Here is a 23,749-nt window from a genome sequence, read left to right as displayed (position 1 = left end):
TTTTTTGGAGTTGAAAACTTCTCGAACCATTTCCTTGAGAAAATTGATTCAATTCTTCTCATATCTCCTTTGTTGTTCTTGCATACACAATGATTCTACCAATATCCTTTGGCACAAAATTCAATATGTATGATAGGACCATATTATTGCAATGTTCCTATGCTTTATACAATGGGTGTGCATCATCATCATACAATGGATTTTAAAGCCATCTACGACGATCGGCACCAAGTATTATAATAAGGCTATGTTAGGATGTCAAACATCTACAACTTTTGAATAATTGGAGAACAATGGTCGAAACTATAATAAAGTCGAGGTGATTGCATTTTGAATAAATTCGGTAATTTCACATAAAAGTAAGTAAAACGGGGACGTTTTAATCACACGCATACAACCCCACTGTTTCGACGTCCTGCAACCACTCTACTTTAGCGCCTTCACATTACTGTGTCGCGGCGACTGCGAGGCCGAGAGAAGAAACTGTGACAGAGTCACAGACTCATTTTACAGACCAAAAATAAGAAAAGTCGGAAGGAAAAAAAGAAGGAATCTGTGGGAATTTTAATTTTAATTTCGTTTTGTTTAAGATCTGAATTCTCAAATTTGGGTCAAAACCCAAAGTTACAATTCCGATTCCATTATCAGTTTCGTCGATTCCGGGATCTTTGGAATAAGGAAAAACTTTAAGGACCCTTGAGAGAGAAATGTTCCGATTCGAGCAGGAGAAGATCCGTAAACGACTTTGAAATTCTTGGATTTCTTGGGGGAGGGGGCATAGTTCTATCGGACGGGTGTGCTATGGCCGACGTGTTCTCTGTGATTCCCGCCTCCGTGCTTCGAAATCTCTCCGACAAGCTCTACGAGAAGCGCAAGAATGCCGCTCTTGAGGTACTCCAATCCTTTCTCTCTCTCACACCCTCTACCCTTTTCTCTCCACTTTGGTAATTTCTCTAGGGTTTTGGGTGGTTTTTATTGGATCTTGGAGGACTTTCATATGCGCATAATATGTGTCTGTGTTATGTGTGTATAGGTTGAAGGAATTGTGAAGCAGCTCGCGGCGGCTGGGGATCACGACAAGATTTCGGCGGTGATCAATTTGTTGGCCATCGAATTTACATCTTCGCCACAAGCGAATCACCGGAAGGTATCTCAATGAATTAGGATTAATAATTGAATTGGTGAAGCTGTGTGGAATTTGTTGTTTAAACTTTAAACGTTATTTGGTTTGCACTTAGGTTTGTGGAGTTAAATTGGTTGCATTTTTTGGTTTGAAGCAGGGAGGATTGATAGGATTAGCTGCTGCGACAGTTGGGTTGACTAGTGAAGCAGCTCAACATCTCGAGGTAAGGAGTTGGAGACAAATTTCTGAATGAGTCGAATCTTACTAGAAACGTATAAGCTTCCTGTAGCAGCGTGTTCTCTGAATTAAACAGGATGTAAGTTGAAGTGTTGGTTATCTAATCCAGTGGTAGGCATGGACATGTTGGGCTAAGCATGGATGCTGGAACACTGACTTCTTGACCTGCGGATAAATTAATTACAATGTGTGCAATAAGTGGAAATGATACCTGGTCCTATTGTTATATTGCTTATGGTATTACAAAACGGTTATGCTGGCAGTGAATTATAAAGTACCTGATGAGCCCCTATAGTCAGGTGCCTCATTATTTGACACAGAGTACAGGTTTTGACGTTGGTTGTGTATGGCATGTGCTAGTCAAGGTGTGCAAGGACAAAAAGTATCTCTGATAGATTGTGAAAAGGGCTTGCTTTTATTCCATATTTAATTGTAATTGTAAGGGGCGTAGAAACCCCTCTTTACAACTTACTCTTAGAGGCTTTAGGTGTTTTGTTGTTGTCAGCATGCTTTATCAATTACTATTATCTCATTGATTGTCATGGTCATTTTTAACTTACAGTTCAACTCCACTGACCATAACTTTGAATTTGTATCACCTGGGGTCAAATAATCTTCTCCCATGTACAAAAATCATATGTTCCACTTGAAAACGCCATAGCATAATGTTACCTTTTATATAAATTCAATATTGCTGTTAGATATATGGGGTATGTTAGTTTATAGATTTTGCTGGCTATGGTGTAAATCTTTAGCATTTTGTTATTGAATTTTATATTTTGTGTTTGGGAGGAGGGAGATATTTGAGCTCTCTCTCTCTTTCTCTCTCTCTCTCCCACTCTGAAGTATTGGAGTTCCTGTTAGGATGATATTTTTAGTAAGTCACTCTTGCTTTTAGTTTTTAATCTTTTTATAAAGTTGGATTCCCATCTCAATTCATCAAAGAGTTGGATTCATTCTTGTACTCAGAATCTCACACACCCTTAACTTTTTTGGTAAGTAAATGCAAAAAGTATATTCCAGGTACATGTAATGTATTCAAGAAAGAATGAAAGACACCTATATAGAAAGCAAAAATGATACAAGAAAATCATGTAAATTTAGCCGATTGAAGTCTATAGAAGCTGTCCAAAGGAGAAGAGTGTTGAGGAAGAAAATCTTAAGCTCTTCTCTTGTATACTCACTGTGTACTTGGGCCATGCCTAATTACTTGGTTTATTAAACTTCTTTTTACCTATCTAGAAAAAAAAAAAAAAAAAAAAGAAAAAGAAAAAGAAAAGAAAAGAAAATCTTAAGCTCTTGTAATTTTATGTTCATGATTATTAAAGCTTCTATAATTATTTTCTCAATTCCATCAAATACATCATATGAGACAAGTAGGAACCATTTTCTATATTGCTGTAATTTATGGACTACAACCTACTTTTTTCTCCATGAGTCGAAAAGGTCAACTATTTTTTTGGGCATGACCCAAGCCAAATCAACCTGGCTGAAAAAGCACTCCAATAGCACTTGCCATATCACAATGCATTAAAAGGTGATCCTTGGATCTCCCCACTCCTGTTACACATGCAGCACCTATCAATTGCAACAATATGCTACTTCCTTAGATTTTCTATGGTGTATTATATTTCCTAGAGAACCTGTTAACAAAAAATGCATCTCTTGAAGGACCTTAGTTTGCCAGATCCTCTACCAAGGAAAGGGACTGTTGCCATGGAGAATAAGGACAGAATGAATGAACATTGAAATTCCCTTTCTTGGAAGGGGCCCAAAGAAGCTTTTCATCACCTCTACTTTTCAAGCTAGTGGGATATGACAAAGTAAAGAATGCTGTGAAGGCATCCATCTTCCAATCATGAGCTGGTCTAATAAAACTTGAGTGAGATCCCTACAAATCTCCAAATATTCCACCTGAAGCATCCTTAACATGACTAACACTACACATTCGGGATAGATTCCTTAAGAGCCCTATGACCACATCACAAATTATGCCAGAATCTAATCCTGGCTCTCTCTCACACTTTGAATCTAGTTTGGTTATAGAACATTCCCAATCATTTTCTAACGTTCTTTCAAGGTCCCACCCAATAAGGTCCTTGAACTTCATTAGAAAATCATCCACCCCTCTGTTCGTGTTTAGAGTCTACAACTGACGTCCACAAGGCCTTTTCCCATTCTGATATCTCAAAATCCACTTTTTCAGGAGTGCACGACTAAATAAAAGTAGGTCCTAATTCCTAATCCACACTTAGAAGCTGGAGAAGATACTTTCTCACAAGAACCAAACCATCCTCTACCTCCTCTTCCTTTTGGAATTATTGAGGCTCCTTGCCAACCACCACCTCCCTTAATTTAGTTGATAACTGTTGGAGATCCTCATGTACCCTGTTATTACTTTTCTTTTGGTAATGATTTTGTTACTTGTGTGCAAAGATAGTGTGCATCTGCCTTGGTAGGCTGATACCAATAAAGAATTTACTAATGGAGGCCTTTCATTGATGTTGCTGTATTAACTGAGTTGACTTGTGAGCACACTTTTCCTTTTCGTACGAGTCAATATTGCTGCTATATCAATATAACATTTAGGATGGTAGCAAAGTGACAAAAACACTTTATTTCTTCAATCACTGTGTCTATTTTGAGGTTTACATGTATTTGTTGCATATTTGACGGATAGAGAGTTGATGCCTTACAAGGGCTAAAAGGAAAGGAATTAAGAAAAGAGAAAAAGGAAACATGTTGTGCAGAATTCCCTAAACCCTAAATGCTACTCACACTACAAAATCCCTTCCATTAGCTAAAGTTGTATAGACTGCTTTTCCGGGTACAACTTCTATTGCTGAACCGCTTGAGCTGGCTTACGGCACTAGTCGTAGATGTTTTAGTTATGATCCGCTTAAGCTAGAGTTCCGGAACTAGAAGGATGAATACTTGTTCTGCTTGACCTGTACCCGGAAAGGAGTTGAATTCTGTTCCTGAAGCTGATCTCAAAAGAAAAGCCAGAAGAGTCTAAACAAAAGGCTTTGAACATTTTTATTGTTAGTACCAGTGGAATAGAGTGCTACATGAAAGGCTGCACTCGCAGCTACTTAAAACTTGTGGTTCTTATAATTCATGCTTTGAATGTTGGAACGACGTTAGTTGTGCAGGGTCTTGATTAAGAAAGATAAAGGACCCAAAAGTTTGTACTTATAAAAAAAAAAAAAAAAAAAAATCAAGGACCCAAAAGTTTGTCTTGGCATGCTATAGATACTGATACTCTATGGAATGGTTTGTAACACTCACAAGTGCTTACGTACATTTCAACTTACATAATTTGGTAATTAGAGTCAAGACTTTCTTGCTGCATAATCGTGGGAAGTCTGTACCGTTGAAATACTGAAGAGGACCAATCTTTTGCTGATTGTGGTATTGGTGCTAGAGTTTTTAAGGATATAACTCGGTTACATTGCAATTCATTGAACATGTAATTCTTCCGTCTATCTTCCCTAATGCATTCGTATAATTTTCTTAATTATGCTTTTGCTTGTGATCCATTTTGCCAGCAAATTGTGCCACCTGTGCTTAAGTCTTTTTCTGACCAAGATAGCAGAGTTCGCTATTATGCTTGTGAAGCTCTATATAATATCGCAAAGGTGAGGATGGATTCACAGAATTATTTACAGATTGTTCTTTTGAATGTGTGGTGGGCTTTATACATTATCTTTTGCTGATGCCCTGATGCACAGGTTGTAAGAGGGGATTTCATCATATTCTTTAATCAGATTTTTGATGCATTGTGTAAGCTCTCGGCAGACTCAGATGCCAATGTACAAAGTGCTGCTCATCTTTTGGATCGGCTTGTGAAGGTAACCAATTATTCCAGGATCCTCCCATTCTCCAACACTTGTACAAGAAAAGAACATATTGTTGGGTTATCCCTGTAGTTTATGAAAATAGTCTTTCCTATTTGTTAAATCAATTCTCAGATTTTACTCTAATGAAACAGGACATTGTTACTGAAAGTGATCAATTCAGGTGTGCCATCTTATTCCTGTTTAAGACAATTAACTTGTATTTTTTAAGATTCCAGAGATCATAAGACAAGTTTGCCAACTGTTGTGACTGTTTTAATTTTCACAACCACTTATATTCTTTCTTCCTCAGCATTGAAGAATTTATACCCCTGCTAAGGGAACGGATGAATGTTCTAAATCCTTATGTCCGGCAGTTTTTAGTAGGATGGATCACGGTATTGGACAGTGTTCCAGATATCGACATGCTGGGTTTCCTTCCTGATTTTCTTGATGGTAATTTTTCCATTATTTGGAGCTGAGGATCGTCTTTTATATCTGCTCTTTCCTTTCAATGCATATGAACTTACCACATCTTTGATAAATCTCAGGTTTGTTTAATATGTTAAGTGATTCTAGCCATGAAATACGGCAACAAGCTGATTCGGCTCTTTCAGAGTTTCTTCAAGAGATCAAGAACTCTCCAGTAAGGCTTCTGTTAACATAATCCCAACTTTTGATGTATATAGTATCTAAACTTCTTGGGTGCGCAATTTATTTTCATCTGATACGGTTTTTGTCATAAGATTTTTGCCCTTTGAATTAGGAATCGAACAAAGAATTGCTTTATTATGCATCAGTGCCAAATATTTTTACATAGAAACAACATAGTTTTGTTCTTTCGTAACATTCTGACTCGAGTCCTGTGTACTTGGGCTTTGCCTTTTATTCTCATTAATAAAATTCTTGTTTACCAATCAAAAACAATTTTCTGACTCGAGCAGTGCTACTCTTGAAGTCTGTAGATTATGGCCGCATGGCAGAAATACTGGTACAGAGAGCAGCTTCTCAGGATGAATTTACTCGGTTAACAGCTATCACATGGGTGAGTTATGTAGAACCACCATAAAGAGAGAATTCTGCTACTCACCATAGAGAGAATACTCTGTTATTTTTAGTCAGCAGTACTCTCCGATATATAGTTTTCTATCTGATTAGAGGTTAAATATCGGCACCTTTTCTAGATTTACAGACAATTAATCTCTTTAATGTAATCTCTTTGATATTGATAACAATTACATAATTCTTGACCGTTCAGATAAATGAGTTTGTAAAACTTGGCGGGGACCAGCTTGTTCCTTATTATGCCGATATTCTTGGAGCCATTTTGCCCTGCATTTCTGATAAAGAAGAGAAAATTAGAGTGGTAGGTTGTTTTGAGCTTTCACTTTTTACTTTTCTTTTAAGGAGAAGGTTTTGTGTTTTATTTTATTCTCAAATTTTGCAGTGATGCTATCTAGTTTTTTGCGACAAAATCATTGTTTTCCCTGTTCCGCTAAATACACTATATTTTCATAAGGTTGCTCGTGAAACCAATGAAGAGCTTCGTTCAGTCAGCGCTTATCCAGCTGAAAGATTCGATGTAGGAGCAATCCTCACTATTGCAAGGAGGTGTGGTTTTTAAAACCAAAAACTAGGCTTGAAATGTAACTAGAAATCTGTACTTTTATGGGTATATATAGCGTGTCTCCTCAGGCGGAGCTAAAGAGAAGCGCTCACAAGAGTTTCTTGTTTGCCTTGATTATGATGTTACCCTGAAAAGGGCCAGTATACACAATGATTTGATGGTGATTACTAGTGATTTTGATTGATCAGGCAATTATCTGGTGAATGGGAGGCTACTCGAATCGAAGCACTGCACTGGATTTCAACCCTCCTTAAGAGGCATCGCATGGAGGTAACTGCACAACTATGGATAATATATATGAGGTTGCATTCAATGTTTTCCTGTCTTGACATAATGTTTATGGTTGTACTCTGTTCAAGTGATGTACTGATTGAACGTTTTTTTCAATTGGTGTTTAATCACAATTTACTCCTTGAAATGTTTGTTGGGATTTAAAGCGATCTAAATCTATTGCCTCTGTGCCTTTTTGTTTGTTCTCCTTCTTATTATTTGATCTGGTTCCGATTGACAATTTTATTGGGGAGTCTGTTAGTTATACATTGGACTCCTGGTTTGGTTGATTCTTTGTTGGGTGTATTTGATGATAGGGGACCAAATAAGTTGCTATTGCAATTTAACTGTGCTTTATTTCTTTCACATTCATTGCCAATTTTCTTTTTAAATTAGGGAGTGGGATATGAATTTTCTACTATTACATGGTGTAAATCACTTCTCTTAATCTAGCACATTTATGCGTGCATATCGTGAGACTCTTCATTATATGTTATTAATGGCAGTTGGGAGGATATTCTAGAAATTTTCCTTAAGAGGCACCGATTGCAAAATCTTGTACGCCTATTAAACTAATTAAGCCCAAGCCACACTAAGACTTGTCATGAAAAAGAAGTCGAGCTTGCCAGCTGGCTTGTTGTAGGTCAACATTAGGCTGTGTCAAATGAGGGGAAGAGGCTTATAATGATGATATTTATCAAATGTAAGTCTGGGAGCTTCATCAATTAGCTATAATATGGCAATGCTTTACTTCATGCCATGCATCCCATATTGGAAAAGAAAGCAATTAATGTATGTGACCTGTCCATAAATTGCCTTTTCCACCTTTGCAACTTAGGTTCTAATGGAAATGAGGGCCTGCCAGATGGTCTTGACAATGATCGGTAGTTCATTTATTGAATTTCAGCTTTTAAGTTTGAGGCGAGGCTTCAAAGTGTGCTTGTTTCCTAAAAAGTTTGTTGCCAGAAACTTCTTGGGGGTAACATGCTTGAGCTCGTTTGGTAGCTTCTGAGCTTGGTTTTGTTGAGCCAAGCTTGAACTTATATTTTAATGACTTATGCTGAAGTGAAGCTCCTGTATTCTTATTGAGGTGTGTTTGGATAGACAGGTTTTTCTGTCAGCTCATTTGCAACTATTGGTGCAGGCGTTTGGCTTAGCTCAATACAGCTATTGGAATATGTGACTGAGATATAAGTTGTATACGTGCCATGAAATATGTAGTGCCAAGAAGTGAAAAAAGACATGAAATATGTACATCAACATGGTCTCTGGCTAAGCCATACTTGAAAAAAGCATGTGTAACCTAAGCTGGTTACATGGTATTCATTTATTACCATCTTTAATTAATATTACTGAGAAAAAATAGCAAACTACGTGGTGTACCAAATCAGGAAGAGGTGAAAGTTTGTAATAAGCCCACTTTTACCAATTGATTACTCGTCATTTATTTTCGCCTGTTGTTTTCTCTGAATTTCTGATTGCGGTTAACTTTTCCCTTTCTTTTTTGAGGTCAATAACATTCTAATTTATTTTCTATGTGAAACAGGTCTTGAGTTCCCTTGATGACATATTTGACACCCTTCTGAAAGCGCTTTCAGATCCTTCTGATGAGGTAATCCTTTTTTCCTGCTTGCACATTTTCATCCCTTATTGTTTCATCATTAGTTGTGGACCTTTGCCATGTGCGGGAATTGTGTAGACTAAGAAAACCAACTCAGATCAAATTGTATACGTAAATAAACTTCTTGGGTAGTCTAATAACCTATTTGATTTAGCGTTTGATTTTCATCTTCCAAAATGCAAGAGTAAAAGCATCTAATGAACAGCTCACATGGTGAAATGCACTATGGGAACATCTTTTAGCAAATGTTACAACTCTACGATTAATTAGTGAAGTGAACAGCTCTTAACACCACCATTAACTTGATCTACCTAGTAATTTGATAACATACCTAAAAGCCATTGATCCCCAAGCACCAACACCCAATAAAGAACTCAATTCTTTAAAATATGTCCAAGAACCCCATGTGGACTTTTATGTACACCTTAGATTCTTTATGGTAGAATCCTCCGAAATCGTCTTCTGAATATCACCAGAAACCTTTGGTGGGGGAGTTAGCCAATCCAACTCTTCCTTTCCTTTCCAATAGGAGATCCATAGGAGGGGTACTTCTCTGAGCTCATTTTTTTCTTTTGATAACAATGTACCAAGTTGTAGATTCTAAAATGCTTCATTGATGCCCGGGGAAAATTAGAATTCCGATTTATATCTTCTTCCACTTATCATTGGGCTCCAAGATGTCAAAACCTTCAAAGGTGTTAACAATGTTTAGGATGATGACAGTGTATCTGACAGAGTGGTGGTATATGTCCCATAAAACCTGTAACTGTGATCCTTCTTTGGCCTCAAAAGCAGAGCAACCAACTATGAACATGTACAAAATGACTGTAAGAAAAATATAATAGACGCTGAGTTTTAAAGGACATCCTCAATAAGAGGGATGACTACATGTCTCGAGAGAAATACATCTATTCATTATGTAAATCACAGTTGATAAGGATTATTGCAAGGAAGTGGCTTGTATAATTGGGTCAATTATATGTTTCTAGCCATCTTGGCTGTTCAAAGATGCCTAAAAAATGAAGAATCTAGTGTCAATGATATATCAAAACCACGGGGAAAAACCTAGCCACCAATTTTGTACCCCCTCCGCAGAAAATTCTGCCAAACGTCCAATTCAACTCACACAATCTACCACACACGAATTACTGTACATATACATGTAAGGCGTTGACAGAAATCTTACGATAGGCTTGGAAATCTTCCTCCATTTAGGGGAGAAGCTGAGATGCATCCACATCATCATCATCTGTCAAAAAACAGAGTGAAAGAAGAAAATTTCAAATATTATGGCTCAATTGTTTAAAGTTCTATTAAACACAGTCGAGTAAGGATGCGTGAAGACATCCTAAAAGGAATCAAAATTCAGCAGAGGCACATGAAATTGAGAGGCTGAATGTGGCAGTAATCAAAAGGGGCTTGAGTTCTTTGGTGAAATCTTCCTGAAATAAAGAGCATTCATTGGCAATCTGTTAAATTTCCCTTATATGCTTGTAAACTTTGGTCTTCTGCCATATGGAAATGGTGGAAATCCAATATCACACGTTATTTTTGTATACCATTGATGCACAACAATATTAGTTGGCTAATGCTCGGTGCTTTGTTTTAATTGGAGCAACCACTTGGGTTTCTTGCTTAGGGTGGGGAGTATCAGGGATCTGTTTGTAAGCTTTAAAAGAAAAAGAAAAAAGCTTTTGAGTTCATGTTCAATAAAAAAAGAGCTATTTATACAGTTCATGTCCAATCAAAACCAATTTTGACTAAACGCAGAGGAATGGAGCTTAGGAAAAGCCTTTACATTTGAAATCGAAGGTTTGAAGATTATTATGGGTCAGTTTGTGCATTTTTGGGTGGAATCGAAGGATTTTGAGTTTTCACCAGAAACATGGAGATCCTCAATAAAAATTATAGAGAAGAGCAGAAGGGTTTGGGGGTATGTAGTTATGGGTCGTAGTGGTATAGGGTGGCTGACAACTACGGTGGAAGCAAGCGGAAGAAAATCGGAATTCATAAAACACTTACGTGAAGGAAATAGAGCCTTCATGGCTCAACGATGCTCCAACGTACATGGTAGATATCTAACTTACCGAATATGGTGGAGGAGGCCGGCGGGGTGTTCTAGTCATTTCGGAAGGGTATGAAAGTGTCTGGGTTGGGAGAAATTTGTTGTCAAGTTACATAGAGGCTGCTCTGTTTTTCTCCATTCATGATGATGGGTTATGGAGGGAAAGGAAAGCCAGAAGAATACATCCGGTCATGAGAACATCAATTTGGAGTTGAAACAAAAAGACCCAAGCACAACCATGGTGGCGAGGCGATCATACGTGGCAACTCTAAATACGGGGGTCATGCGTTGCACCTTGTCATCCTGTATTTTAGGTTATGAAAGAAACATGTGACAGAATACATGACTAGCCGAAAAGAAGGTTCAGTAAAGAACCGAGTTTCATGGTGCTCCTTAAGGAAACTAGGAGACTAGAGGCGTTATTTGAACCCGAATGAACAAGCAGAAGTAGGCTTATCAGCTTCAGGTGACGTTGCAGGCACTTGTTGGTTTGTGCTACGAGCATATGGTTCGGAGCAGAAGCTTCCCCCGCCATAATAGTTGCACCTGTTTGCTGGGCTTGGTCTGGAGTTTGCATAGTATCTTGCTCTCTTCTCCTTTGAAGTTGTTCCTCTACAACTAGGATCCAAACAACAGAGATCTCCTTCAGCCCCTCCGTTTGCGTAGTCTCGTGCAAGGTAGGTGAAACCAGATATGGTTGTAGATGAAAGAGCAAAGGAAGCAACTGTAGCCTACGGTTAAGGGAAGTCGTCAGGGAATGTCTCATACGCCGTAGTGTGGCTACTAGTTCCCGCAGGTATTGGTGTTTGGTTACGCCTATTGATATTAATAAATTTACTAGTAAAGAAAAAAAGAAAAAAAAAGCTTTCTATGGTCTCAAGCAAGCTCTGATAGCGTGGTTTGAAAATTTCACTAAGGCGGGATTGGAATTTGATTTTGAGAGATGTCAATCAGATCATTCATTATTTCAGTTACATATTGATGCCGGATATCTTCTTCTTGTCGTGTATGTAGATGATTCTGTGCCGGATATCTTCTTCTTGTTGTGTATGTAGATGATTCTGTGCTGGATATCTTCTTCTTGTCGTGTATGTAGATGATTCTGTGATCAATGGATATGATTAAGGAGGTATAGTTTGAATGGAACAGTTTCTACAACAACGGTTTTGTTCAAAGGATTTGAACAAACTTCGATATTTTTCGCGTATTGAAGTGGCCACATCTTGGGCATGTATTAATGTCATAGTGAAAGTATGTACTTGATTAGTTAGAAGAGAGGCATTCGGATAACTTCGATATTAACGATGGAATACATTCAAAGTATTATGCTTGTTCCATTCCAACTTACATCTCTAAGATCCTATATATCTTTGTGAAAGCATGTGCTTAATTACTAAAACGTGAGGAGAACTTCAATATTTTATTGTGTTTGCACTCTATTAATTCTTTGAAGTATATGGAGAAACTTGTTGATGGTTTATATCTGTTGAATGTTTGGCAATGATGGATCTCTGCAGGTTGTGCTCCTTGTTCTTGAGGTTCATGCATGCATAGCAGAAGATCCTCCACACTTCCGCCAACTTGTTATTTTCCTCGTACATAATTTCCGAGTGGACAATTCTCTTCTGGAGAAGTGAGTTTCTTTCTGTCTCTTTCTTGCTCTCAAGTCTAGCGTTACTGATTTGTAATAAATTGTAACTTTTTTTTTTATGAGTGTAATAAATAGTAACTTAAATGTATTATTTCTCTCTCCTATAATTAATTCATGTTTATTCTTTACTCAGGCGTGGTGCTCTAATAATTCGTCGGCTTTGTGTACTTTTAGATGCTGAAAGGGTCTACCGTGAACTCTCAACCATACTTGAAGGAGAATCTGACCTAGATTTTGCATCTATCATGGTTCAGGTTCTGTCAATTATCTGATAATTGTATAAACCTTTTAGTCCTTGAGTGACCAAAGGACACACATGTTTGCTCTGTTATAATCTTTTGAATTAATTGAAGCAAACATCCTATATGTAGTTAAGATGGTGTGGAATAACTAGAATGTCATAAACCAAATTCTATTTTCTTAAAATTTTTATTTTTTGTTTCTTTTTAAGCTTAAATACAAAATTAGTCCCTGTAGTTTGCTTTAAATTGATCCGTGCTTTTCAATTGTACTTTTTCTTCTCTATTGTTATTTTTCCAATTGTACTAAATCCTCTTTTATGTTTTTTATTTAATTTTTCATCTGTATCAAATCTGTGGCTACTTAAGAAGGTGAATTTTGTTTATCCTTTTCACACTTAAATGTTTTTTTTTTTCAGGCTTTGAATTTAATTTTACTCACATCCTCCGAATTGTCTGAGCTCCGGAATCTTTTAAAAGACTCGCTGGTGAATCCTGCTGGGAAACACTTATTTGTTTCTCTATATGCTTCATGGTGTCATTCACCCATGGCAATTATAAGTCTTTGCTTATTAGCACAGGTGGGTGTTTTGAAATTTCTGGGTGAACCATTCCATCTCTCTCTCTCTCTCTCACCCAGTCACATTCCCTCCTTTTTTCCCTTTTTTTGGAGATTCTAGCAGCATTTATCGATCTTGTTTCTTCAACCTTTTATGTGCACTTAGGATCATGTTATATCTTGCTTGGCAGACATACCAGCATGCAAGTGCTGTGATTCATTCTCTGGTGGAGGAAGATATCAATGTCAAATTTTTGGTACAGTTGGATAAGCTGATTCGCTTGCTGGAAACTCCAATCTTTGCTTACCTTAGATTACAGGTGCATGAGTTAAAGACAGAGTTCTAATTTGCCTTACTACTTGGTTCTTGTGATTTCATGTATTCTTTCTTGGTTGGTGGCTTTTCTCGTAGAAGCTTCAACAAAATATATTAGCAATATTTCTGACATTGTCTTTTTTTTTTTTGACAAGTAGAACTTTATTAATAAAAACAGGCATAGCCTAAGTACATAGGGAGTATACATAGAATGCGCCTAATTATCACTAAGCACTAGTTATGAATACAAGCAAACCATGAAAACTGTTCTCATTACAAATAATGACCGACGCCCAAGAAAATAGTGTAAAAAAGAATCTTTTCAGCTCTTCCAAGGAATGCTCCCGGTCTTCAAAACACCTATTATTTCTCTCCATCCACAAACACCACATAATACAATGAGGGATCATTTTCCACAGCGGCAATGTGAACGTTACCCCTAATACCTGTCCATCACATAAAAATATCCATAACTCTTCCAGGCATAACCCATGCCACACCCCTGTACGGTTAAGGATCTCATCCCACAAAAACCGAGCCACCTTAATGTCATGATAGATGATCCACAGACTCCCCATTTTTCTTACACAAGAAGCACCAATCCATAATGATGAAACCACATTTCCTCAATGGACTTAGTCCAGATAAAAAAAAAGCAACCTTAGGAGGAACCTTACAATTCCATATACTCTTCCAGGGAAAGCAATGATCATTAGAAAATCCTAAAAGGGCCTTATAATAGGAATGCACTGAAAACCTTTTACTCCCACTGGGAGTCCAAGTCATTCTGTCTTCAACCACATTACCAAAAGACATAGCATACAATGAATCGATGAAATCAGCAAACGTTCCAAGTTCCCAATCTTGAGCTGCTCTTAAAAAATTGACATTCCAATGGATAGAGCCATTGGAACACACCTGCAAGTCAGCCACCATGGCATCTTTGTCACTAGAAATCCGGTAAAGAGTGGGGAAAACATACTTAAGAACCCTTGCACCACAACAAACACCATGCCAAAAATAAACACCATGGCCTCTCCCAACCACAAATCTGAAAAAGTTGGAGAACCTCTCCGATCCGGAACAAATATTTTTCCACAACCCCACACCATATGCCCCCTGACTTCATTGAACAACAATCCCTTTTAATACTCCCTTATTTTGAATCTATAACTACTCTCCACTAAGCCTCTCTTTCTAGGTGATATCTCCACTACCACTTCTCCTTCATTGAGGGTCCTCAAGTTACGCACCCCCAAACCACCACGAGGTACCGAAGAACAAACTTCATCCCAACCAACAAGATGAAACTTGGCTTCCTCCCCAATACCTCCTCAAAGAAAATTGTGGCAGGTTTTATCAATACGAGAGGCCACACTTGCAGGTAACGGAAATAAAGAATGTAGGGAGGTTAGATAAAGTGCTTTTGATTAGAGTGATTCTACCACCCTTTGACAAATAAATTCTTTTCCATCCTGCCAATCTTATATTAATTTTTTCTAACACACCCTCCCAAATAGATTTCACCTTGAAATCAGCTCCCAAAGGAAGATCAAGATATTTCAAGGGAAACGAAGGTACCTTATAGCCCAAAATGTTAGCCAAGCACTAAACATTATTCACTGAACCCACATGAACCATTTCAAACTTTGATAGATTCACCTTCAGTCCCGAGACAGCTTCAAAACAAAGCATTAGAGCTCTCAAATTTTGAATATGACCACGATCAGGCTCACAAAAAAGTAAGGCATCATCAACAAAGAGAAGGTGGGAAATATTAACACCTCCCATTGAAAAGCTAGAAGGAAAACCTCCATTAACAGCTGCACCCAACATATGACTGAGAGCATCCATAACAATGACAAAAAGGAAGGGGAAAGAGGGTCCCCTTGTCTTAATCCTCTAGAACTGTTAAAAACCCCCATCGGAGGTCCATTCATCAATACCAAGAAACTGAAAGTAGAAATACAATGCTTAATCCATGAAATCCATCTTGGCCCAAAACCACATCTCCAAAGTAACACAAGAAGTATAGTTAACATGATCATAGGCCTTCTCCATATCTAATTTGCATAGGATGCCAAGTGTTCACTCCTGGATTCTACTATCCAAACATTCTTTTTTTTTATCAGTAAATAAGTATTTAATTGATAATAGGCGAAGCTAAGTACACGGGACATATACAAGAGCCACACCTAGGCATGACTGTCTAAAGATACAAGAAAATCATGTACGTTCATGCTAGTAAAGTCTATTACAATTGACCAATGGAATAAAGTGTGCAGAAAAAAAGTTTTAAGCTCATCTATTGTCCGTTCAATATCCACAAAGTTCCGACCGTTCCTCTCCATCCATACGCACCACCATAGATGGGTCAGTATCATCTTCTACATAGCTGCAATTTGAGAATTACACCGGATTCCTTACCAATTGGCCAAAAATTCAAAAACCCTTCTTGGCATTACCCAAATGAGTCCCACTCTAGCAAAGATATCGTTCCATAAACTCATGGTTACATCACAATGCAATAATAGATTATCCACAGACTCCCTACTTTTCTTACACATGTAGCACCAATCCAATACAATGAAGCGGCATTTCCTTAGATTATCTAAGGTGAGAATCTTCTCTAACGAAGTTGTCCATACAAAAAAATAAGCTTTTAAGGGGGCCTTAGTCTTCCATATGTTCTTCCATGGGAATGTTCTTGTAGAATGTGTCATAAGAGACTTATAGTACAACTGTACGGTGTATCTCCCCAAAAAGGGCCGTGGGCCTATTATCAGCAACGATATGCCATCATCCTCCAGACAACAACCGGCGACCACACAGAACTTGCCGACGGGAGAAGACGAACCAGTGGGTGAAGTCCTGGACGATGGGCTGTCGGAGATGATGATGCCGGTGGAGCTCATATCTGAGACAATATGTATTGGAGGTTTGAGAGGCTCGTGGGTAATGGAAAAGGGCTAGGAGGACATTCATTAGCAATAAGAACTGAATCCAAAGTTTGTCTTCCCTTAACAAAATCATTCTGGGGTTTTGATATTATACTACTCATAAGGCACTCATGCGGTTAGCAAGAACTTTAGAAAGTATCTTATACACCCCATTAATGAGACTAATGGGTAAAAAATCCTTCACCTCCGCAACCCCACCTCTCTTAGGGTAAGGGCAATAAAAATTGCATTAAGTCTTTTTTCGAACTTCCCAAAAGAGTGAAGTTCGTGAAAACCCAACAATCATGGAAGAAAGCCATATAAAACCCATTTGGACCGGGAGCTTTATCCTTAGCCATCGCACGAATCACATGAAAAACCTCATCCGCCTCAAAAGATCCCTCCAACCAAATAGAGCTCGATGGATCGATAACCTCGAAGGATAGACCATCAAGTTTAGGCCTCCAAGGGAATTGCTCTATAAGAAGACCTTCATAATAATAGACAATATGGCTCTTAATAGCATCATGATCTGAACAAACATGTCCATCAACCTAAAGCATCTCAGTATCATTATTCCAACAATGAGAATTAACCACTCGATGGAAGAATTTAGCACATCTATCCCCTTCTTTCAACCAAAGAGCTTGTGATTTTTGTCTCTACGAGATTTCTTCCATTAAAGCACCTTTTCAAGCTCTGTGGTGCTAGATAATTTCCTGCAAAACTCCACAAAAAGAGGAGCGCTCACCTCCCTTCCCTCCGAAACTTGTAAATCCTAAAAAAGGGACCTCTTTTGACTATCGATTTGTCCAAAGACATCTGCATTCCACATCTTCAAATCCCTCTTCAAGGCTGAGTTTCCCAGCCAAAATAAAACTTGGTGAGCCCTCCAAGAGATACGAGGACCACTACAATCTCAACTTCTCCACAAAGACCTCAACTTTCAGCCTCTTATTTTCAAACTTAAAGTATCTATTACCCATGAATGCCCCCACAATCTAGCACAATAGGAAAATGGTCTGAACAGACCCTAGATAATTTCTTCTGGAGCAATGTAGAGTAGTGAACCTCCCAGGAGTGGACACCAAAAATCTGTCCAAGTGGGACTAGGCCCGATTATTGGACCAAGTGTGCGTACCACAGACAAGAGGTAGATCCTCCAAGTCCATATCGAATATTAATTCAGAAAATTCATTCATAGCAAGACTTTGCCGAGCTTCTCCCGATCTTTCACTTGGGAACCATGTGATATTAAAGTCACTGCCAGTACACCAAGGTAAGTTCTACCAACTGCCCAAACCAACAGGCTCACAATAAGAACAAGCCACTATATAATTTCCAATGCACTTCTCAACAGATTCAACCACCCTCGTATCCCGCATAATAAGAATGCCCCTGAACGCTCCATTGGAAGCAAGGCGCACCCAACCCACGATGGACAACCCCATAAACTAGTAATGATGCTTTGATCAATGAACTTAAGCTTAATTTCCTGCGACAATATCCATTTTCCAATGACGGAGAAGATTCTTAACCTGAAGTGCTTATTGGGATCATTAAGACCCTGAACATTCCAAGAAATGATTCTAGGCTTCATGGGAAGATATCACCCTTCCCTTAGATCTTCCTCTACTGGCACTCCCCTCTCGAATACCATAATTAATTGAACAAGTAAGACGTGTAAGCTCTCTCTCTTTTCTTGAAGTGAATCTAGGGGAGAGAATACAACCCTCCTCAATAGCAATGAGTAATGCCCTGTATTGCTCCTTAAACCCCTCACAAGATACCCCACACAATCTTGAGTTCCTTTACTTTCTGAATTACCCTGTCCAAAGGTAATCCACCTGTTGTAGGCAAAGGTGACAAGGTGCATAAATTCATTGGGTCCACCTCATCCTCCCTAGACACCAATTGAAGATTGTAACCATCCTCCTCAGACTAAGTCAAAGTGCACCAAGGCATTGACTCCTCCCACCAATCCCCTAGACCACTCTCGGCACCAACTTCTACACCTTGGACTAGCTAAATGTTCACTAAGTCAGCTATTGGCTGCCATAGCTTTTGGAAAAACAAAGCAAAAAAAACCCGATACCAAGATATCCTCCAAAGGGGCAGCCACAAACAAGGGCCTAGCAGCGATAATAGAATTATCACCAAGAGAAGAAAATAGCGAAAGGGTAGGACCTACAGGGGAGAAGGTCAACCAGAGGCACAATTGCAGTCTCCTCCATCTGTGATATAGTTCAAAGCCTAGAACTCGAAGGAAAATCCCCTCGCTGCATATTATTGCCACCCTTGCACGGTGGTGACACCACAAGAGGGTAGCTGAGTCTATAACAGTCGAGGGAGAAGCATCCCGCAACACCTTCTCTAGAACCTCATTCATTGGTGACAAAACCAGCAGGATAATGATGGGAAAATGATCAAAAGCATCGATTGGCTGGTTTTGGGTTGGACTTGGAGATGGTGGGCCTCCCGTTGACGAATTGGGCCCTATAGAAGGTGATATACCTCTGTTGAGGGAAGATAGGCCGGGAGAAGTTTTAACCTGTTACACGGGCCGAGTATTTGTCTTAGGCCCAACCCCAACAAAACCTTTTCTTTACCACCACTGTTCGGTCCCTTGATAGCAGGCCTAGAAGGGAGGCCCAATGAAATCGACCCAGAAGAAAACAAAAGGCTTGGGTTAGGAAGGGCCGAGCCCAAAGGTAATCCCAAACCCAAAACTATGGAGAGGGTTGATCTTCTCCTTCACATCGAGCAACTCAGTTTTCACAGCCAATAGAACACTCTTCTCATGATTTTCAGATGCATCACCCTCGGGAAGGAGAACTCTGCTAGCCATTGCTAGTGAACGTGCAGCCTGAGTGACTAGAAAACCAGACTTGGTACCAGAAGACTCACCACTCCTCCCCAAACCACCACGGTGGCAACAATCACCCTGAGAAGCCGATAAGGGCACCAACTTAACCAACGCAGCCTTATACGACACCACGTGGGTTCAGATGACGGCCTCCTGACTTGGGGTTGCTCCCCTCTCCTATCTGCTAACCGTCCGATGGATAGTTCTACTCCTCTGTTACCATTCACTAGAATAGGGGAAGGTAGGTGATAGAAGTCCCCAAGTGTTCTTGCAAAACAAACCCACCCTCTGCCTTGATTTCCCTCAGGTAGAACCATAACACTATGTCTACCACCTCCTCCATAAACCTCGAGCTACAAGAAATGACTAAAAGAGTTTGCATGATGTTGGACTAAAAAGCTACGGTTGCCTTCTCGAATGGTTTTGAGAAATTTCTTTTGACCTCCCATTGAAACGCATGCCTCCACTATATTGACCAACCAAGCTGCCAGCCCATTTCTAAAAGAAATGGCCTTTGTCAATCTCTTGCCCGTCTTAGTGATTCTGAAAATCCCTTGGTCCTCGACATAAAACACAAACAACTTGGCATTCACCCATAAACTCCACATCATGCCCCGATGCTACATGGAGAACAAAGATGATAATAGAAAGAGACAAAATAAAAGGTTACTTTTGAAAAGCTTTTGAAAAGCTTTTGAAAAGTAAAAAGCTTTTGAAAAAAAATGGCAAAGGTTACTTCCGGCGAGAAATGCTGGAAATCTTTTACGACTACTGATGTGTCTTTCCTTTCAAAATGTGGTGAGAACAAGCTTGTAAAGCAATTAGGAATAGACTGGCTTGAGTTCGTGGAGTATAGTCCTTTACAGTGGGTGCAGGCGCACACATCTGATGGGGAGGTATAAAGGATTATGCCCTGATTTATTTCCATTTTCGTGTATGTGGTGAACTCCATACGTTGGTTAGGGAGTGGGATGCATTGGAATTTAAGCGTTGTTTGGTATGTTCACATCTGGGAAATATGGTAAGTCAATGCCCATTTTCTCTTATATGATGTTCATGGTGGCCGAGTTGGAGAATATATGATCCGATGGAAACCAAGTAGGAGTGACAAGTCTAAGTTAAGAAGCTTGTACTTGGTGCAGAACAGTCGTACAGCCAGTTGTACTTGGCATGTAAGCATTCCCTCCGAAGTGTAGAAGTGGAAGAATTTCTTGGAATATGAACAATTTTGTTTTCAATTGCTGCTGCTTATCAAAACACATGCAAACAGGATGAGGAAACAGTAGACCATTTCCCAATCACTGTTGGGTGGAATAGCTGCTGTCGATGATGGTTCTTTATTTATATACATCTTGGGTTACTCTTGCTGCATGATTGATTTCAGGCTTCTTGTAGCTGGGAATTTGGTAGTGGAAGCTGTTTAGCTGCTTGGAGAGTAGCACCTCCTGTCTTGATGTGGACCATTTAGTTGGCATTTTAATGAAAGCAACTATCTTTCTAGGAGATAAAAATGAGATTCCCCAATATCTTATTTTCTTTCGTTTCATTTATCCATCTCATATTCCCTTGGGTTTCTAATAATCAGTACTAGTTATTATCATTTGGATTCATCTTGACTTTATTTGTCCAATGGAAAATGCGAATTAAAGAAGGATCCTCCTGCTCAAAATAAGAGGTTTATTGATGTAGGGAAAGGCATCCATAGCCAGATACCTAGCTAATAGAAAGGGAAACACTTAGCACACATACAGGATTCACCTCACTCTATTCCTGACTAGCGGCAGGAGAGAGAGGACTTGGGGAATCTTAGGATTTGTCTTGCATCTCCTTTTACCCTGTTGGAGAAGGGTTTCCTGTTTGGATTATTTCCCCACATGATTTTAAGGATAATTTTTTAAACTACTCTGTAGTGACTATCCAAATGTAAAATTTAAAAAAGGAAAAAAAGGGAAAAAGTGTTGCTTCTGCAACCTCTTCTTGTATTTTCTTCAGAGAAGTCAATATTAAAGCACAGGCACAATCACACTTGGCTGATATGGGAATTTTTCTAGTTGAACATTTGTGTGACGCATGAAGATTTTTTATACATTTTTCGATGTATTTGGTGTTGGATAAAAGAGAGTTTTCACATCCTCGATATATCATGTTTCTCTCGTGCAAAGCATTTAATGGTGGATCAGTTTTTGTTCTAATTAAATGGATAATATATTTCATGTTTCCTGCATTTGTCTCCCCAAGTTACTGTTTTTATGTTTTTTCCTTGACCCATAGTTTGTGGTTCTTGCAGCTTCTTGAACCTGGAAGATATATATGGTTGTTAAAAGCCTTGTATGGCCTTCTGATGTTGCTTCCCCAGGTATGTTTCTAGAAGAGTTAATATTTCCAAATTGCTCTTTAATAATGGTGAAAATATTTCCTGGCAATATCTATAATAAAAAATATTTCCCTGCATGAGAAATCCTCTGCTACACTACATATGTTGTAAGTTGGTATGCACTTAATGTATACAAACATAGCCAAATATCCCCTGTTGTTCTAAAATGATGAACAAGCAAACACATCGCATTGGGATCTCCAGTTTTGGGGAACTGGAACATGGAGTTCTGTGAATTAGGATGCATGATCCGGTTGTGGTTTGTGAGATGAATAGGTAAATCTGGTGACTCTGAGCTATTGCTGCAAATTTGAGACTGAAAACAAGAATTAGATAATTCAACTAATTATAATCAGGATGATGCTCAGTTCAAAATTCTAAGGAGATTCATCTTACTCCTAATGCTAGTTGCTGGGTTGTTTGTGCTGTAATTGTGTCAGTCATACAGCTTACCTAGAATTTGACATCTGAATGCAGCAAAGTGCCGCTTTTAAGATACTACGAACCCGTTTAAAAGCTGTACCTTCATATTCCTTTAACGGTGAGCAACTAAGGCGAACATCATCAGGGAACCCCTATCAAGTTCTACATCACATGCCAAGTGGATCACAAATCACAGAGGATGGAGATGGGATCCAGGATGGTGCAAGTTCGCATAATGGAATTAACTTCGCTGCAAGGCTACAACAATTTGAGCAAATGCAGCACCAGCATCGTGTGCACACAAAAATGCAGGCACAATTACGCAACAGTTCTAATTCATCATCAAAGGTTTGTTGATCTTCTCTTTTATATCATCAGTATTAGTGAGCTTGACAAACATCTGAATACGCTTTGGCTAAAAATAGTTGAGGTGAGTTAATTAAAAAAATTTGAATGACAATTTTGAAAATCAGTGCCTTGCCATGTTGTCATGTTCTTATTCTTACAGCAAAAAGAAAACAAGAAAAATAGTGAGAAATGGAAATAATTCACAAAGCTCTGAGAGAGCGTCTTTAAAGCCGTTTGCTCTGGAAAGGGGAAAAGAAAAGGCATTCAGCTCTATCAAAAAGCAATCTCACTTTCTGCTATTATGGCAGTCACAAAAATGTGAGTTCTAGGGGTTGGAGGAAGAATACAGGAAATCATCGGTAGGAGTAGAGACTTGTTTGTCTTTTTCAAACTGATAGGGTTTGTGTGGTGCTAGGTTGACAGAGAAGCTAAATTTCTTGTTGCCTACCTCAAAAACTCGCACAAGACCTGTATTTTTATTTCTAGTATCCCTATTTAGTTTTCTCCTTGTTTCAGTTTTCAACTTTTCACTTTCAATTTGCATCAAGGTTGCTATTGCTATTTTCACGCTCACACTGTTGCTTGCTGTGTATGCAGGAGGTGCTAAGACCCGAGGAACCTCTGCATCCTCCTGCATTGGACATGACTGGGCCTCCTTCAAGATCAAGGAGAAGCCCAGGGCAGTGACGACCATGATTTGCTGCTTCCTGCCCCTGGTCAAGGCTAATTGTACACTCAGTCTCAGCATGTGTGGCCGTTGCTGAGATGTGATCTGGTATAATTTGTAAAATTGTATATCGTAGTAGTTTGTTCCTTTATGGAAGTTGGGACGATGAAAAGGGTTTCGAAGTAAGAGAAGCTAGGGTTTTCCTGAGCTATTCATGTTACTTTGTAAGCAAAATATAACCCATGTGGTTCTGTTGTTTTTTTTTTAATTGAAAACCACGCGGGCTAGAGGGAGATATTTGTTTTAGAAGATGCAGCTTGTTTCTTGACGTTCATATCTGAACGTTACAGCAATCTTATAAAAATAAGAAATCATCTCATTCATGTATACAAATTCTAAGAAAACTATGCATGTGCTACTTGTTTATTGATTTTTCGCCTTTCACCCACCACCATTTTTCACACATATAAATTGTGTGGTGGAGAAAGAATGTGGGTCTCTCTCTCTCTCTCTCTCTCTCTCACTCATTCAATTCTTTGTATTAAGATTTCATGAAGGAAAGGTGAATAAGGTTGCTCGGCACTCTCC

At 38.9% G+C, this 23,749-nt stretch overlaps 1 protein-coding gene across 2 annotated transcripts; it reads left to right on the top strand.

Annotated features, from left to right (window-relative positions):
* Window positions 1-425: 425 nt before the first annotated feature.
* On the top strand, window positions 426-23,548 carry LOC121257572 (protein VAC14 homolog). Of its 2 annotated transcripts, none has more exons than XM_041158627.1 (20): window positions 426-891; window positions 1,034-1,147; window positions 1,278-1,346; window positions 4,909-4,998; window positions 5,092-5,211; window positions 5,352-5,380; window positions 5,510-5,652; window positions 5,748-5,842; window positions 6,155-6,241; window positions 6,455-6,562; window positions 6,716-6,807; window positions 7,012-7,093; window positions 8,640-8,705; window positions 12,297-12,412; window positions 12,564-12,684; window positions 13,089-13,250; window positions 13,420-13,548; window positions 21,637-21,705; window positions 22,201-22,494; window positions 23,092-23,548. In XM_041158627.1, exons 1-20 carry the CDS (start codon window positions 802-804, stop codon window positions 23,179-23,181), a joined length of 2,166 nt encoding a protein of 721 aa, XP_041014561.1. In that variant the 5' UTR covers window positions 426-801; the 3' UTR covers window positions 23,182-23,548. The 2 variants fall into 2 exon arrangements, with proteins under 2 accessions (XP_041014561.1, XP_041014562.1); XM_041158628.1 differs by having other exon boundaries at window positions 427-891; window positions 1,281-1,346.
* Window positions 23,549-23,749: the final 201 nt, after the last annotated feature.

The sequence above is a fragment of the Juglans microcarpa x Juglans regia genome, chromosome 3S, assembly GCF_004785595.1.
Source record: "Juglans microcarpa x Juglans regia isolate MS1-56 chromosome 3S, Jm3101_v1.0, whole genome shotgun sequence".
Classification (NCBI taxonomy): Eukaryota; Viridiplantae; Streptophyta; class Magnoliopsida; order Fagales; family Juglandaceae; genus Juglans; species Juglans microcarpa x Juglans regia.
The sequence above is the reverse complement of the archived record's forward strand: the minus strand, read 5'-3'. Positions and strand labels throughout refer to the sequence as shown.

Excerpts from the sequence above, each read along its gene's own strand:
- LOC121257572 (XM_041158627.1), top strand. The coding sequence starts at position 802 with ATGGCCGACGTGTTCTCTGTGATTCCCGCCTCCGTGCTTCGAAATCTC. Across the intron at positions 892-1,033 it reads GCAAGAATGCCGCTCTTGAG|GTTGAAGGAATTGTGAAGCA; the intron begins GTACTCCAATCC and ends ATGTGTGTATAG. Across the intron at positions 22,495-23,091 it reads GTTCTAATTCATCATCAAAG|GAGGTGCTAAGACCCGAGGA; the intron begins GTTTGTTGATCT and ends CTGTGTATGCAG.